The sequence below is a fragment of the Galeopterus variegatus genome, unplaced genomic scaffold (genome assembly GCF_000696425.1).
Source record: "Galeopterus variegatus unplaced genomic scaffold, G_variegatus-3.0.2 Scaffold4213, whole genome shotgun sequence".
In the NCBI taxonomy this organism is placed as follows: Eukaryota; Metazoa; Chordata; class Mammalia; order Dermoptera; family Cynocephalidae; genus Galeopterus; species Galeopterus variegatus.
Genome location: NW_007730324.1, coordinates 92,515 through 109,928, shown reverse-complemented (window position 1 = coordinate 109,928; position 17,414 = coordinate 92,515). Strand labels below are relative to the sequence as shown.

The 17,414-nt window shown below is 34.6% G+C and overlaps 1 protein-coding gene across 4 annotated transcripts in view; it reads left to right on the top strand.

Moving 5' to 3' along the window:
- PICALM (phosphatidylinositol binding clathrin assembly protein) overlaps positions 1-17,414 on the top strand; it is a 113,175-nt gene that overhangs the window by 20,934 nt on the left and 74,827 nt on the right. For all 4 annotated transcript variants that reach the window (XM_008587012.1, XM_008587015.1, XM_008587014.1 and 1 more), the window contains exons 2-3: positions 11,504-11,646; positions 16,383-16,458. In XM_008587012.1, the coding sequence (XP_008585234.1) occupies positions 11,504-11,646; positions 16,383-16,458 (219 nt within the window). The remainder of the gene's footprint in view (positions 1-11,503; positions 11,647-16,382; positions 16,459-17,414) is intronic.

Genomic DNA, 17,414 nt, shown 5'->3' with positions numbered 1-17,414 from the left:
CGTTGCGGGACAGGGAAAAAAAAAAAAAAAAAAAAAAAAAAAAAAAAAAAAAAAAAAAAAAAGAATTTGGGCTTTAGAGAAAGTTTTGGAGAAGTCATTGAGTTTGAGGTGTTTTCATAATACTTTATTGGAAGACTGGTGGAGGAATGGTTTATTAAGATGAGGGAAAACTCATCTATAAAATATGATGCTAAGTGAAAATAAAAATGTATTTGTAATGGTGCTTTAAAGCTTAGAAAGTACCCTAAATATATCATCTTACTCAAACAAGGATGCTGTGAAAATTAAGTATTAATATTCCTATTTTTAAAATGTAGGAATTGAAACTGAGTGGCTAATTAACATGCCTAAAGTCATAATGATGAATAGTGAATCTGGAATTTGATCTAGATTCTTTGCTCATTCTGATATGTCACTTAGTACTGTTACAGTACAGTCATAGCACATGGAAAAGGATGAGACTATGAGTGGAAGCAGAAGGAGAGCCTAGAATACTTCAGTGATGGTGCAGTTAACATCCTTATCATTACTATTTGAAGCAGAGATTGGAAATGAATAGCACTTAGGACAGACTCTCAAATAAGTGTGAGCCTGAAGATTTCTAATAGGGAGAAATGAACTTTAAAGGAATATCTCATAGAAATTGCTAAAAATAGACACTCCTTGTCCCCACCTGCCAATCCCAGTCATTCTGGAAGGTATCCAGTATTGCAGTGAAAGAAAGAGCTAGTTACTGTTGTTCAGTGTTTGTGAAGTTTAGAGAGGGATTAACTTGAAAGGTATTAGTATTCAGAGTAGTAGCATTTTAGTTGGGTAGAAGATTTATTTGGGGATCCTTTGGCACCATAGCAAAAAGGGAAGTTGGTGAAAGATTGGTACTATAGAATGATGGGAGAAAGGTGGTTAAATTTTCCTTGCTATTTGTCTATACCACTTAAGATTTATTTTACATATAACAAGCCAAGAAAAAGATATGTTCTTTCAGAAATTTAAGGGATTCTTCAGATATCCACCTGTAGAATGTGGTTTTTGAAAATACATATATAATATTATCTATCCAAATATAGATTGATACTTCTATGAAAGAATCTACTGCTTTTATTTGTAAGATCTTTTATTATTAGCATTACTGCAGTTGTTACTGTTGTTGGTACATAGAAGCAGAGGACTGAGTAAAAACCCACTGAAAGTATTATGTACAATATATGTTATGAGTTAAATATATTATTTCTAAATTCTTTAGCAGCAGAGGTCTGTTTATCAAAATGCCATGTACTGAGAGATACTTAAAGCCTATATTTAGGGAAAATAAGTCCATAGTTAACATGACAATATGCAAAATAAGTTGTGATCATGTCTTTTAAGAAGAAGAAATTACTGTTTTTAAAATATTTTCCAAAATACCAAGTCTTCTTACCTTTTTGTTGTAATATACTTACGTTGATAGTTTTTATACTTAGAGTGAATAAAATAACACTTAATTTTCAATTTTGGAATTGAAATAAAACATACAGATTTTCCATATTTGTGTATAGTCTGGAAAAGTTTTTTCAGATTAACAAATATCTTTGGTGGCCAAACATTGGATTTTTAGATTCACATGGATGGAGTTTTTCCTTTAACATTATTGAGGTAAAATTACATAGAATTTTTAAGTTAAAATAACATCTTGACTTTAATTTTGGCACTTTTTAAGGAAGATTTTTATCTCGAAAGATATTTTATAATGCCTTTTGAAAGACATTTTTCAGTGAATGAAATTATCATTTTTTAAAATGTGGTAAAATAGGCAAATATGTGTTAGATGGAATCTCATAAGAACAGTTATATGAACTATGTGAGGATAGAGATATTTTTTCTCGTATTGATTATTCCTTCTTGTGGCATAATTCCAGTGATTATTCCTTCTTGTGGAAACTTAAAGGCTTAAGTTTAAACTTATTAGGAAAAATACTTTGGCTTTATTTTACAGTGATTTATTAATAATGCATTAACACTGCTCATATTTTCCATTTATAGAGCATTATTTCAAAACTTAAAGCCATGTAGATAGGTTATTATTTGGTGCATACCGTTTCTAGCTGTTACCTGTCTTTACTTCCAGCAGTTTAAAAACAAATTTTTCAAGTGGCTTTTACTTGTTACTCAGTGGCTTCAAGGGATCTCTCTCTCTCTCTTTTTTTAAGCTGAAAAAAGAATTTTGTTAGTGATTAAATCTTTTTAAAAATTGGTTATGAATATTCATGGCATACAAAGCTGACTGTCACCATTTGTGCCCAAGATGTGATGGCCAAATCCATACTGGCAGCATGCCCTTTATACAAATGGCAGTTATATCCCATGTCCCCCACAGAATTATACCCAACCACCCTCCCTATCTCCCTTTCCCCCACTCCTCTTTGTATCCCTAGGTATGCTTTCTTCCTCTGCAAGTCCAATGCACCACTGTGATCTGTCTTTCCTTCCTTCTTTCAAGGAATCTCTTGATGCCTACTTGCCACAGTTATAGCACTTAATCAAGTGTAATAAATGGCTGGTATAATTTTGATTCACTTAAGATGAACAGATGGTTTTAGTTGTGAAATATGTGAATGAATAATAAGACTTCCAGTCTCTGACTTACAGTCTACATAAAACTAGAAGCTTTGCAAAACCAGCAATCAAAGAAGATCCTGTTCAGTGTGACTTTAGTTTCAAGGGTGAAGCGGACATGTGAGACGGACATGTGAGATGTATAGAATGAATAGGGTGCTTCCAGCTTCCCCACTATCTGGAAGGTAGTGGTTGATGATGGTCAGTTCCATGTGTCTCGAGGCCAATGGTGACATACTATCACTGTTGTTACAATTCTCCTTCTCTGGCTACCATAGCAACATCCTTCAAACAGATATCCACATCCTTTCTAAGTGCTAAGAAATCCTTAGCACTTACCACCATCTGACATATTTGTTTACTGATTGTCTCCCCCCAGTAGTATGTAAGCTCCATGACAGCAGGAGCTTTGTCCACTATTGTGTATTCCTAATTCCTAAGACACTATTCGGCATGTTATAGTATGCAGTGAATAATTGTAGAATGAATGGGATTTCTGATTATTCTTAATGAGGCTTGCAAAGTTTTGGGAAGGTGGAATATGAAAATTATAATTGTTCTAATTGCATTGGGGACATGGAATGGAACTTGTGTTTTCTGGGTGAGGGAGACTCCGGCAGAGAGAGGCCAACTGCAATCCATTATTATTCCCTCTGATAGGTAGAATTTAAGAGAAGACATGAAGATTATTTTAGATACCTACTTTTTTAGACACAGGCTTGGCTGTTACAGAATAACATTAATCTAGCTACACTGAAGACTTTCTAATTTTTTTTTTAAAAGATGACCGGTAAGGGGATCTTAATCCTTGACTTGGTGTTGTCAGCACCATGCTCTCCGAAGTGAGTGAACCGGCCATCCCTATATAGAGATCCAAACCCTTGGCCTTGATGTTATCAGCATCACAGTTTACCAAGTGAGCCACGGGGCCGGCCTTTACTCTGAAGACTTTTTGCCTGTTATTCTCTCTTCTCTCCCCTGGATTTTAGGAGTGGAGAGATGGGCTTTTGTTTCGCTTATAAATCCACAGATATTTATACATCATATGAACACATGTACAAGGTACTGTGTCACCCATTGTGGAAAATATGAGACAGAAGATTCCTGAGAATTTATATTAAGAAAGTAAAGAATGAGTCATTGATTAAAACAAAAATGGTACAGTCAGGTTACAGTTGAGACACTGTTCTTATTTTTTAAGTGTCAGATATTTTTGGACATAGAGGTGAAAAATACCAATATCTCAAACTCCCCAGAAGACCTTTGGTTGGTTTTCTGAGGAGAAAAACTTAGAGGTTTTTTTTTTTTTTGAAGTTAGGAGATTAGATGACTTTCCTAGGTTGAAAAAAAACAAGACCAGAGATTAATGTTAAAAAATGCTCAAGTTTGTGCTTTAGGAAGGCTGGGGAAGAACCAGAATATAGCACTTCATACAAAGAAAAATGCAAATACACCAGGAGTAGATGGTGGTAGTGTATTAATTCCTTAGCTGCATGTAAACTTTATTAGGTCACTTATAATTAGGGTTACATATAATTGTCCCTTTTAAGAGTGAAAGGGTATGCTATCTGAATGGGACTCTGGCACAACAGGTGTGAACCAGATTGTTCCAGGAAAACCAGAACACTTGGTCATTCCCAACTAATAACATACTGTTCTTCAGACTTAGTCCCAATTTCTTTAACTTCTCCAGACATTTTTTTTCCTTTGTAGTACTCTGATGAGCACTTTCAGAGCCTCTCAAGCTTTGGTTCCTTTTTCCTGGTCTTGATGGAATGAATGGAAAATTCTTTCAGTTTTTTTCTGCCCCCTCCCTCACCGAACTGTTCTGGTTTATAGCACTGGTGGAGGTAAGTACAGTACTCACGATGTATTGTTAGTTGACCATTTATTTTGCTTAGGAAGTCAGATTTTGTGTATTTTTGGTCCAGTACTAGATTGTTTTTGAGAATCCTGCTTATATCTCTTTAACTGGTCTAATGAACTATTAGTGAGTTCTTAGAATGTAATACAAAAGAGTTTGTAATTTTGGCATTTGCTCTTAAATTACTTGATACTTAATATGTTCTCTTTCCCATAGGTGGGATTGTAATCCTAAAACTTCAGATCTTAGAAGAAGAGAACACCACCTTGTGTTTATACTATGGACGTGTTATTGTTTGATGTTGGAGCACTGTAATGCTTTCATTTTGTTTTCCTATTCTGTTTAAATAAATATTTTAAAATTCTTATATTAAGTGATGACTTTTCATTAAGTAACTTTTTTTCTTTTTCTTTTCTTTTGTTTTGGCAGCTGGCTGGTAAAGGGACCCAAACCCTTGACCTTGGTGTTATAATATCATGCTCTAACCAACTGAGCTAACTGGCCAACCTCCATTAAGTAACTTTTTATTGTGCATTTTTCTGATAAATTAAAAATTAACATAGGCGTAATATATCTTTGAGATAGTGTCTACCAAAATTTGGTTTTCCTCTTCCCTGAGATCCTTATTTGGAATCTGGGATGGGACTGGGTTGTCTTAAGTTTGGAATGCCTCACTTTGGAGTACTAGAATGGAAACCTAAACAATCTCAAAATTAAGGAGTTTGTTTATAGATGAGCCTGAACCCATTTCTGTTCTTGCCAGGGTCCTATTCTTTCTCTGTACAGTCTGCCGTCTAGTGGTAGGAATGCAGAATACACCAGAACACCAAAGAATATATCCCTCATAAATACACCAGAACACCTAAGAATATATCCCCCATATATCCCTCATAAAAATCTTTGACTCACAGTCTGTTCATATGCATTTTGGATAATAGTGTTTTGGTCATCTAGAGTCCCTTTTTAAGTTATATAACATCTTTCCTTCTATGTAAATTATTTCAGATGAAGTACATTCTAATTTATATCGGAATTTTTTTTCCAGGCCATAACCATCCATTCTTGTAACATTAAAACAGTTTGTTTCTTTCATTCCTCATGTATGTTCCTCATTTCCATAACATTCCTTTTTATTTTGTTGCTTTTTTTTTTTTTTTGTCCTTTTTGAGACTGGCCGCACTGCGCTCAGCCAGTGAGCGCTGTGAGTGCACTGGTCATCCCTATATAGGATCCGAATCCGCGGCGGGAGCGCTACTGCGCTCCCAGCGCCGCCCTCTCCCGAGTGCGCCATGGGCTCGGCCCTATTTTGTTGCTTTTTAAAGTGTTCTGAAGATACTTGACACTGGCAGTTGTGTGGTATATCCCTGATATATGTTAAATTTTCTATTCCTTTTTAAAAAAATTTCTTCAGGTGGGCTTCTAAGCATCTGAATCTAGCATTGGTGGAGGTCTTTTCAGGTTAATGTACTCCTTCAAAAAGAACTTTGTTTAAAATATACAGAGAGATAATGAAAGAATTTGTGATGACTCATGGAAGTTTTTCTGTTGAATAGTTTTTAGGTGGAAAAGCCTCCTTTTACATGGTGATTAAAAAATTAATCAGTTGAATGAAAAGCTTTTTAATTAATACCAGGTTAAATGTAACATACAGTTACCAAATTTTAGAATTATCTTTAGATTTCTTAATTTTTACATATGGAGTCTTAGTCCATTCATTTTGCAGAGAACACGGTGACAGAAATAGCATATCTAGTTGTGCTAACAGACTGATTTTTTTTCCTACAGCTGCAACTTGTTTTTTTAGTAAGATGGGACTTTGCTTTACTTTCACTGTGAGGTCTGGAGATTCCTTAAGGCTCATCTACCATGGTGAGAGATTGAACTTGTGTTCAAAATATTGACCTACTTCTGGAATAGAGGCCACCAAATTCTCAGCTGTTATACTGTGCAGCTCTTGTTCTTGTACCGCCTTCTTCCTCATGGCCTTGAGGAAGTAAAGGAATGTGTCATGGCTGTCCTTTTTGCTATTGATTGTGATATGCTCCAAAGGGTCTGGGATGAATCACAGTACAGGATTAGTGTGTACTGTGTGACGAGGGGTGCTTACTGAGATTCACAAGATTACAGAAATAACAGCAATTTAAAGTTCCTTTACAAATTAGTTCATATACAACTTAGTTGCTGAGTAATTTTGGAAGTGTTCACTTCTTTTTATATCACCTTATATTTGGGCAAATACAGTATATATCAAAATACACGTGTACAATTTTATAAAAAAGAATCTTACTGTGTATATATATACTTTTTTCTTTTGCCATGCATTTCTTGGCCTCATAGTATTTTATTGTCAGACTCTACTGTCATTTAATTAACTAATTCTCCATTATTGGATATGTCCACTTATTGCGAATTAGGTCCCTTGGCTTCATAGTACTTTTATCAAAAGCATCTTGGTATTTTTACTTGTCATTTCTTTTTAATACCCTGAAATCCCCCTTCTTTCCTCTTTTCAAATTAACTCAGTCCCTGTCACTTTACTGAGCATTCCATATTCTGTCAATGAGTTTTTCTCCAGTTATTTCCTTAAAGTTCATTATTACGTTGGTTAGATTATTAATAGGAAATAGAACATATTAATCATTTTATAAGTTGAAATAAGTTGAGGATTGACTGTAATCATATTTCATGATTTGATAAAAAATATGTTGGTTAGATTTATTAAGGTGTAAATCATCTGTGAAGAGCATATTTTTGAGTTAATTCTAATGGTAATCTTATAAATATATAACATGGTGTTTCTCAGAGGACCCACGAACTTTGTAAGATAGTATTTTAACATTTCCATCGTAATTTGGACCATACTTTGTGACCCCTTATACAGAAAACTTGGATGGAGTAAGAAATAAGAGTGTTTATTATATTTTCCAGACATTTGACATTTATGACTAGGGCAAATGTCCTGTGCATGTGTAATTTCTTTTGGATTAAGTCTGATTTTTCAGCATACATGTTTTCTAAATACACAGTTTCACATTTTTGCTAACTGAAAAAATGTTGCTGATACTTCATATCAAAAATTCAGAAACTATTTTCTTATCCTCTAGTTACTATTTCTCAGTGAATATTTGTTCCTTTTTTTTGTACTCAGGAAAAATTTCAAAGATTTGATCAGTGAAGCAACATTTGATTAACCACTTAATTTGCCTTCCAAATTGTATTTTCAATTTTCTAGATGATTAAAGAAATCAGTCTTATCTTAGTAAAATTGATTGTGAAGGCAGTTGCAAAAAGTATGTCTTTCAAAATGACCCTTTTGAAAGGAATAGTAACATTTGGCTAAATGATTATGATACATTGTGGGTTTTTTTGTTTTTTCAACTGTTTTTTAGCCAAGCTAACTTATTAGCTTGGGTATCAGCATAGTTTTGATATAGGTAGCCCAGTGGGTGCCTGTTTAGATGTGAGCTTCAGACTTCTGCATTGTAATGGTCCTTGCCACTGGCTAGATTGCCTGACTTGCCATAGAAGTGAATTCAAAGTGTCCTAACTTAAGTTTCTTAAGTTGGTGAACTCTGCATCGGGAGGTCTATATAATATATTAGCAGGCTGGTGGCCTGCACTGGGAATATGTCTATAAGATTAATGAAACCATCTGGTAACTGGTTACTTCTAAATTTTTTGTATCTTTCGAAAAAAATTTCCCCTGAGTACAAAAGTACTGTTTTGCACCTCACTGTTTTTCTTCTTCTTTTTTTTTGTTTTTAATTAGTTTAAAAGTGAGGACTTGCATTAAATTGGCTGTTTGGACATTTACTTCGTATATGTTTTAAAGTATCCTTATCCTTTATGAAAATTTAATTCTGGTCATAAATGTCATTTAGTAATGAGCTCCTGTGACCTAACCTAACAGGCAAGAACCTTACCTATTTAAATACAATAAATAAACACAATTAACATGTGCTTTATCTACCTCGAAAGTTTGTTGGAAGAGCACATTAAATAGGAAAAGTAAGGGCATTTTGTTTGTGTGGTAGGTATTGGTTCCTTCCACTTTCTCTGTCTGGAAAAGTGCTTTTCATTTCTGTGGTAGGCCTGTTTTCTTCCTGCCCTTAAATACTAGAAATTCTTGTAAATTTTCAACCATACCTACAGCAAAGAATCTACATGCCATTTGGTACTTATGTTTGGAGTGTGGGGGATTAGGAATTGTTAATAATGAAATATTCAAGAAGGTACTTCGGTTTTAGTATTCTCAAGGTAAATAATTAAAAGAATATGTAAGATTTGTGTTCATTTTGGAACCTTTTTGATTGGTAAGGGAAATTTACAGAGTTTTTGTTTTTTATGAAATGGTATCTCCCAGCTTGAGAGTGGGAAAAACAGTAGCTTTTGAGATTGCTCTGATAAATGTGTGACTTTTGTTTGGAGCAATCTGACTAATCCTAGCAGTTTAGTTATCTTTGTGATGAAGAACATGGAAATTGCTAACAAAAATGTTTATAGGTTCCTTTTAAGGTCTCCCTAGTGGAAGAGAATGACTTGAAAGTAAATAATTACAATGTAGAATAATTTTATAGAATAGAATTATGTGGTAGTTTTAGTGACTGTGGAGGGTGCCTCAGTCTGTGGAGGGGGAAGACTTCATTGAGGAAGTACTTTTTGAAGAATGGGCAGGAATGGAAAGATTTCAGGTGTGAAACAGCAAGATGTATCACAGAAACTAGAAAGTGATTCCTGTGTTGGAGGCTGAGATGTAAGAAGAGGATATTAATGATGGTATGCATTGTTCCCATCCTCTAAGCAGTGGAGATATCATTGAGGTTAGGCAGTGACAGAGACAGTGTTGTGTTGTAGGTTGTTCTGTGGCCATTTTAGAGAATGGTTGGAGGTATGGGGTAGGTGGGACTGCAGGCCAGTCAGATCAGTGTTTCTCATTAGGGGCAGTCTTAATTGTGGAGTACTGATTGTTCATTGCAGGACAGTGAATCTCCCACTTTTGATACCAAATGCCAGTAAAACCCTTTAGACAGCATAATAATCCCCCTTCCCAATTTCCGAAAGCCTCCAGGATAGGTGGTACTCCCCACTTAAATAAATAAGATCTGAACTTTGGCTTTGGCACTAGTAGTGGGATGGAGAGGTTAAGGTGGATTTGCTAGAGGTTTAGGAGGTAGAATCAAAAGGACTTGGGTACTGATGGGATCTAGTATATATATATTAACATACACAGAGGTAGGCATGTATTGGGCAGTATTGTAACATGTTTGACAGGTTCCATTTTGAAAAATAAAAAATAAGATTCTGGAGTAAAATTATTTTTGAAACTATTGTATAATATTTTAAAACTGAGTAGTTTATCAAGATAGTTTCTGGAAGGATATAGAAAAATATATAGGTATATGAAGATAATATAGAGGAAAAAAGGAATCTAGGAATATAACTTCGTAAAATTAAGTTCAAAACGTGATTGCTATGCTTGAAGTTTTAAAGGATTAGAAAAATGGGAGGACATAGATAAGCCTTGCCCTCAGTAGATTATATTTGGAATAAAGCAAGTATAATATGTACAGTACCATCGGACAGGTATAAAGTACTGGGAAGATTCAGACAAGGCAGAGATCAAATTCTTTTTTTTTTTTTTCTTTACTGTCAGGAGCTGAACCATGTGCACCAAAGTTGAATTTACTATTTAATTTTTGTTGTAAGTAATCTGAATTGTGGAAGCCTTGTGTCATTCTGCTGTTCCATGGGCACTCCATTTGACTGTTTTGTGCTTTGTTCTTTAAGCAGTATTGACCAGGGTAGCTGCTTACCTAAAATGCATTTGTTTGTCAGATGTTACTTTGTATAATAATTGGACTTACTAAAGCAAACATTTTGAATGATTATAAGCAGATAAATGTTCATAGTTGCATTGTCGTTTCTTATAAGCAGTCAAGGCCACGTTAGGTCATTTGAATTCATATTTGAACATTATGTGCTGAAGATTAAAAGTGGACAAATTACTAATAAGTCGTGGATAACTCTAATTTTTTTCCCTTTATGATAGTTATGGCTGGATATTTATACAAGTAAAACACCTCATTTCTTGATCTTCCCCTCTATTATTTCTCTAAAGTGGATTATATTTTGTGTTTTCTTCATTGAATTTGCCAATGCTATCTCTTAAGCAGATTGTAGGTAAAACTCTGAGGTCTATTAAGAACTTTTTTTTTTTTTTAGTTTTGGTGCTGAAACAGTTGTATATTAGACTGTTTTATAGTGATGGTTTTCAGTTTGGAATGTCAGATGGGAACTTATATTGCTTAACTGTGTTCAGAGTAATACTGAATAATAGAGGTCCTGGGTCATTTCTGATTGGAAATTAATGCACTAAGAAACTTCAGTCCATTTTCAGTTTTGTTCATCAGTATTAGCTAGCTGATGTCAACTGATATCTGGGCTTAACTTAGTAGAACTGATGGGGAGAGAAGAATGAGAAATATTTTATATAAATAAACTGTGATCCTACCCAATTACAGACCATATCTTTCTCTGTTATCTTCCTATTAGTGCAAACTCAGCACTCTAGGGTTGATATGAATAAAGGTAATTTGACCTTCAGCTTGTTCATGCTTCCATATGGATGATTTCTTTAAAAAAAATTTTTTTTAAAGAAAATTTTTATTTTTAATATTAAAGAGATGAATAATACCAGTATTATAATTCTGAAGGTTTTATGCATAGTAAGAGAACTGAAAGTTCCTCAAGGTCTTGAAACAATTTTTGTGTGTGTGATGAATTAAGCAGTTGAGGGTGAATTACACTCAAAGGGAGTCTGATTTACTTTCTGGTATTATTGATCATTTATGTGATACTAATCAGTACCCTACTTCTCAGGTATATGGTGGTCTCAGTTGCTCTTCTGAGAGATTTTTATCAACTTCTTCAAACTATCTATTGGTGCTTCACTTTGTTAGATCTTTTACTTGTTAGTATGCAAATCTGGCATTAACAATAAATTAAAACCAGAGAGTAAATTAATCTTTTAAAAAATTTCTATTGCAGACTTAATTCAATGCACAAACGAGATGAATGTGAACATCCCACAGTTGGCAGACAGTTTATTTGAAAGAACTACTAACAGTAGTTGGGTGGTAGTCTTCAAATCTCTCATTACAACTCATCATTTGATGGTGTATGGAAATGAGGTAAGCAGAATTTTTGGTTAACAAGTATACTGGTGTGATGACTGATTCCAGCTTGCTTCTCTCACTGAAACCTCGGCAATAAACTTCAGCAGCTGAGTGATACGGGTTAAGAGGGCAAGATGGCATAGCCGGAATTGTAAACCCTGCAATTTGAGGAAAGATTGCCAGTAAGCCAGAAAGCAGAAAGTGGGTTAGAGCACAGAGGACTTCAATCATGGTATCCAGAGGCAAAGATTAATGCCTAGAGGTGGGTTCTATAAGTCTCACTGGTCTTTGCAGACCTCTTTTATAGACAGCATATTTTGTCTATATCCATTTACTTTTTTATTATAACTCAATCACATTTCTTTAAGATATTATATAGTTGTCTGTGGAAGTATTTTGCCTACTTCAAGACTGCTATATTGAGGACTAAGATGGCATTTTGCTGAGAGGGACTGATCGAGGAGTACCTTCTTTAGGGAGGAGTATCTGAAGCCTTTGTTGCCCCAGTGGTAACAGATATATGTAAACTTTTGCAGTTTTCTGTTTGGAGAGAATCATCTTGCTTTCCATGATAGCTTAGCAGCGAATTTATTGGTTCTTAACTTTGAATGGTTTTCTCAGCCCAGTATACTTACTTGTAAAATTGTGTTGAAAGGAGCTATCCGAGAACATTTCAGTGGAACTAGATAAATCTACATTGGTATGTGCCATAGAAAAATACAGCACAGGAAGATTAGCTCTGAGAGATGAGGAGGGACTGTAGTTGTTGGTATTAGACTTCTGAGCATAGACTTACTCGTTAGTTTGGGATTTTTACTCATTAGACTCTATTCTCTTCTTTGAGAAGTACCAATACAGCATTGTTAAAGTTCAGAATTAAAGCAGGTATTTACCCACAACTTTATTGTTCCAATGAATCTCAATGTTGTTACATTTTGGTATTCCCTTCTGGTCCTTGTCCGAAAGCATTTATATTTTTTTTAATAGCCATAATCATAATTTAGATAGAATAGTACATTTAGCTTTTTATATAATATTATACCATAAGCATTTTATGTTCTATATTCTTTATATTTATCATCTTTAATAGCTACATAATTGATTATATATTCCACAATTTAACTATTCTCCTTGCTGGAAATTTAGTTTTCTGATTTTTCATTGTTACACCACCACATTGAGTTATTTTATTTGTAGTCTTAGTTTTTTTTTTTTTTTTTAAACATGGCCGGTAAGGGGATCTTAACCCTTGACTTGGTGTTGTCAGCACCACGCTCAGCCAGTGAGCGAACCGGCCATCCCTATATGGGATCCGAACCCGGGGCCTTGGAGTTATCAGCACCGCACTCTCCCGAGTGAGCCACGGGCCGGCCCTGTAGTCTTAGTTTTTTTTTTTTTAGTCTTAGTTTTTTTTTTTTTTTAAACATGGCCGGTAAGGGGATCTTAACCCTTGACTTGGTGTTGTCAGCACCACGCTCAGCCAGTGAGCGAACCGGCCATCCCTATATGGGATCCGAACCCGGGGCCTTGGAGTTATCAGCACCGCACTCTCCCGAGTGAGCCACGGGCCGGCCCTGTAGTCTTAGTTTTTAAAAACGATTTCCAAAAGTCTTACCTGAAATGTGATCACTAAATCAAGAGACATGACCATTTTTAGGACTTATATGTTACTTAGTTGCTTTCTAATTCATTATAACCAGTTTACAGAGCCAACAGAAATGTTGGGATGTACTAGCTTAAACTTGAAATACTTCAATCTTAACTAAGATAATGGTTTCTATTTTTATCAAGTATGTGTTTATTTAAGGTCATAGTCATTTATTCTGGAGAATTCCAGGCTTTTTATGTATTTCTCAACTTTGTTTTTGATGTAGTTTATTCTTTAAAAAGAAAAAGGCATTGGGCCAGCCCGTGGCTCACTCGGGAGAGTGCGGTGCTGGTAGCACCAAGGCCCCGGGTTCGGATCCCATATACAGATGGCCGGTTCGCTCACTGGCTGAGCGTGGTGCTGACAACACCAAGTCAAGGGTTAAGATCCCCTTACCGGTCATCTTTTAAAAAAAAAAAAAAGAAAAAGGCACACATATAACCAACTACGATGCCAGATAAAGAGGCAAAGTATCAGTGATGGCTTTCAGAAGTTGTAAATAAGGTAATAGAGCTAGAGGCAAAATGTTTATAAAGGCAAAACAAAGTTCATGTCATTTCATAGAACTGAATAACAGGAGGAAAAAAATAGCATTTCAGTGTGGGTTTTAAAAAGATAAACTCATGTTTAGTTTCTGTTAAGCAGCTAAGGCAAATTCCATTCTCTGCTTCTTTTTTATGATAGTTTGTACAACTCTCAGGTTTTCCAATTGGCAGGTGTGATTAGTCTTTGAAGAGAGTATGCATAGGATTTCACTATATTGTGGTTATGGGAATACCATAGAACAGTGGTTTTCAAACTGGGTGGGGAAGGGGTATTTTTTTTTATTTTGTCTCAGAGGATATTTGTCACAACTGGAGGGGGATACTATTAGTATCTAGTAGGTAGAGGTCAGGGCTGCTTCTGAACATCTTGCAATGCACAGGACAGTCCCCAGCAACAAAGAATTATCTGGTCTAAAGTGTCAGTAGTGCTAAGGTTGAGAAGCCTGGCCACAGAAAAAAATTGCAAAAGGTTAAGGCTGAATGGGCATTGTGTCATAGGGCCTTGATGTCAGGCGGCTATGTATTCCTGTCCCATTCCCCACTTATTGACTCGCTGACTTGGGCAAGTCACTTCTTTGAGCTTTAGTTTTCTCATCAATACTATGGTGAAACTTTAATGGGTAAATAGGATTTCGTAAGGCACTTATTATAGCATGACAAGTTGTAGGTGATAAATAAATGAAAATGTAGAATTAAAAATTTGTTCATGAAATTCAAAAAAGAACCATGTATGGATTTAGTATGAAGTATTTGGAGAAAATAATCTAAACTATAATATTAAAACATTTTATTATGAAAAATTTTAAACATACACACAATAGTGGAGAGAGTAATATAGAAAATGCAATCTACCTGTCACCCAGCTTCAACATTTATCAATATTTTGCCATTCTTTAAATGATAGTTTTAGGGTGATGTATTCCAAGTTACCTCTTATGACCCAAAATGGGAACCTGTGAAGCGTTATTGCTTGCCAGATTGGTGGCATGGCACTTAATTTAATACTATTTTGAATATCATTAGGGTGCTGTTGGAAACAAAATCAATCAAAATTTGATTAAAGTCCTATGTCTTTGTAGCTAAATATTGTGATAAAGATAGAAAAGAATAATAAAATGAAAAGAAAAATTTAGATTTATTGTTTCTAAAGTAATGGATGAAATGGCCTTGTAGACTAAAATATTTACATTTACTTCTAGAATGCAGAGATTAAGAAGAATATTTTCAAACCCTACAAACATCATAGAGTCTAATATTGTCTTATGATATTTTAATACCTTTTTGAGACAGATTGTTTTAGAATAATGGCAAAACATGAATCTCCAATTTACAAATTGGTTTTCAAAATTCTGGTTTGTTAATTTGGGGTGATTAACAAACCAGGTGAACAAGATTAAGTTTCAGGGGTTGATGGCATAAATTCTAGTTGAGATTAATTCTCTGCATGCATCTAAAAAATAATAATAAAGAAAGGGCATCCTAAGGAGAAATGAAGAAATAAAGAAAGATGTTTCTTTAGCTGTTTTAGAGGTTTTTTGTAAAGGAAAGTTAAAGTATAAGCACTTTGGAAAGCATCTTGACAGTATTTTGAGAAGGGGAACTTTTACTTACATTTGACCTAGTAATTCAATCATAAGTATATAATCCTAGGAAACTCTTATATACTTGCACATGGAGACCAATACAAGGATGTCAATGCAACATTGTTAATAATAGTGAAAATTGCAAGGAACTTTAATATCCATAAATAAATAATGGATACATAATGATATATTAGTTCATTAGAACTAGAACATCACTTAAAATGAACTAGATCTACATGTATTGAACAGATAATTCTTGGGAAAAGTTGAGCTAAAAAGCACATTGTAAAACAATAAGTACAGTATGATATTTCTGTAAATTAAAATAGAAAAAATATTTATGGTTTATAGCTACTTATACATGTAGTAAAATTGTGAAAACGTGAGGAAGTGATATATACCAACTTCACGAAGTCATCACCTCTGAAGAGGGAGGGAGGGGGATGAGACTGAAGGTATGTTTGTGTCTTCAATGGCGTCTAATGTTTTGATTCTGTAACAAGATCTGAAGTGAATATGTTCATGTGTTCAGTGGATAAGAGAATCTCTATAATATTGTTCTTTTGTATGGTTGCAAGTATTTTGTTTTTTTTTTAAAAAGTCATAAAAATTTGGGACACCAGGTAGCTGTTTAAAATACAGATGCCATCAGAACATGATTAGCCATAGTCCTAAAGTGCTACAATACACCAAAATTACTGGTTTCAGTTTAAAAGTGCCTGTTACCTTTTATTATTTTGACTTTAATACTTTAACTGTGAGCATTGGGTTCTAATAAATTCCCATATACTAGTGAAAAATATGTATTATGTCTTTAGGTTTAGTAACTGGTTAATGGGAGGAGTGAGGATGAGAAATTTAAACAAGATAAGTTTAATGGAATGTGTTAACCATAACTTTTCCTCCTAATTTTCAAATTAGGGTTTGTGATATGGAAGTACCAGGTTGATGTAATTATTTGTTTGTTTTTTTCAGCGTTTTATTCAGTATTTGGCTTCAAGAAACACGTTGTTTAACTTAAGCAATTTTTTGGATAAAAGTGGATTGCAAGGTAAAGACAACTTATTCATGATAGAAAATCAAGAGTGACCCACGTGATGATTACTGTACAGTTGAACTTTGTCTTTTAGAACATGTACTGTTTTAAACCTCATATTTTAGTGAAGGTTGTAGGAAAGGAAAACTGTCTTTTAATATGAAGATTAAGACTGATTTCACTACTTGACACTCAGAGCTCTGAGAGGCACTACGAAGCAGTACAGGGTGGTTGAGAACATGGATTCTGGAGCTGGACTGGCTGGGTTTGAATTTTATTTTTACCTCTTACCAGCTATGTGAACTCGAGCAAGTTACTTCTCTCTGCATCTGTAAAATTGGGAATAATAATAGTATGTATCCAATAGGGTTGTCATGAGGCTTAACCTAGTTAGTAATTATAGAGTTTTTAGAACAATGCCTGGCACACAGGAAACAATATGTAAGTATCTTCTTTTGTTGTTATTGTTATATTATTATTTTATGCTTCATTCCAAGAAATGTAGTTGGAGTATTATACATTTTAGTAGTTAAGGTGAATATACTGCTAATCAGATGAATTATTCATTGATACCCACGCCTGTTATTTTATTTAAAAAATTTTTTTTATTCAGTAACTTGAGATTGCCATAATCTGGTTGTAGCCGTCCATGCTAGAACTAGGCTGTTAGCATTATAGAATGTTAACTCTAGGAAGAAACTCATAAAGGATGTAGCAGACAACTTGGTGATATTCAATAGGATCAATCTGGGAAATGTCTTTAGAGAAGGTGAGATTTGTGCTGGGCTTTGAGAGGTGGATGAGTAGGCTTAAGCACAAGCACACAGATGTGCATGGATGTCAAAGTACATGGAGTATTTTAAGACTTACAGAGCAAATGAGTGTGAATAAAATGTATGGATGGTAAATTGGAGAACTTGTAGCGGCAGAGAGCCCTTAAGAAGCTGTTCAGAGCCAAAATCAGGCACAGA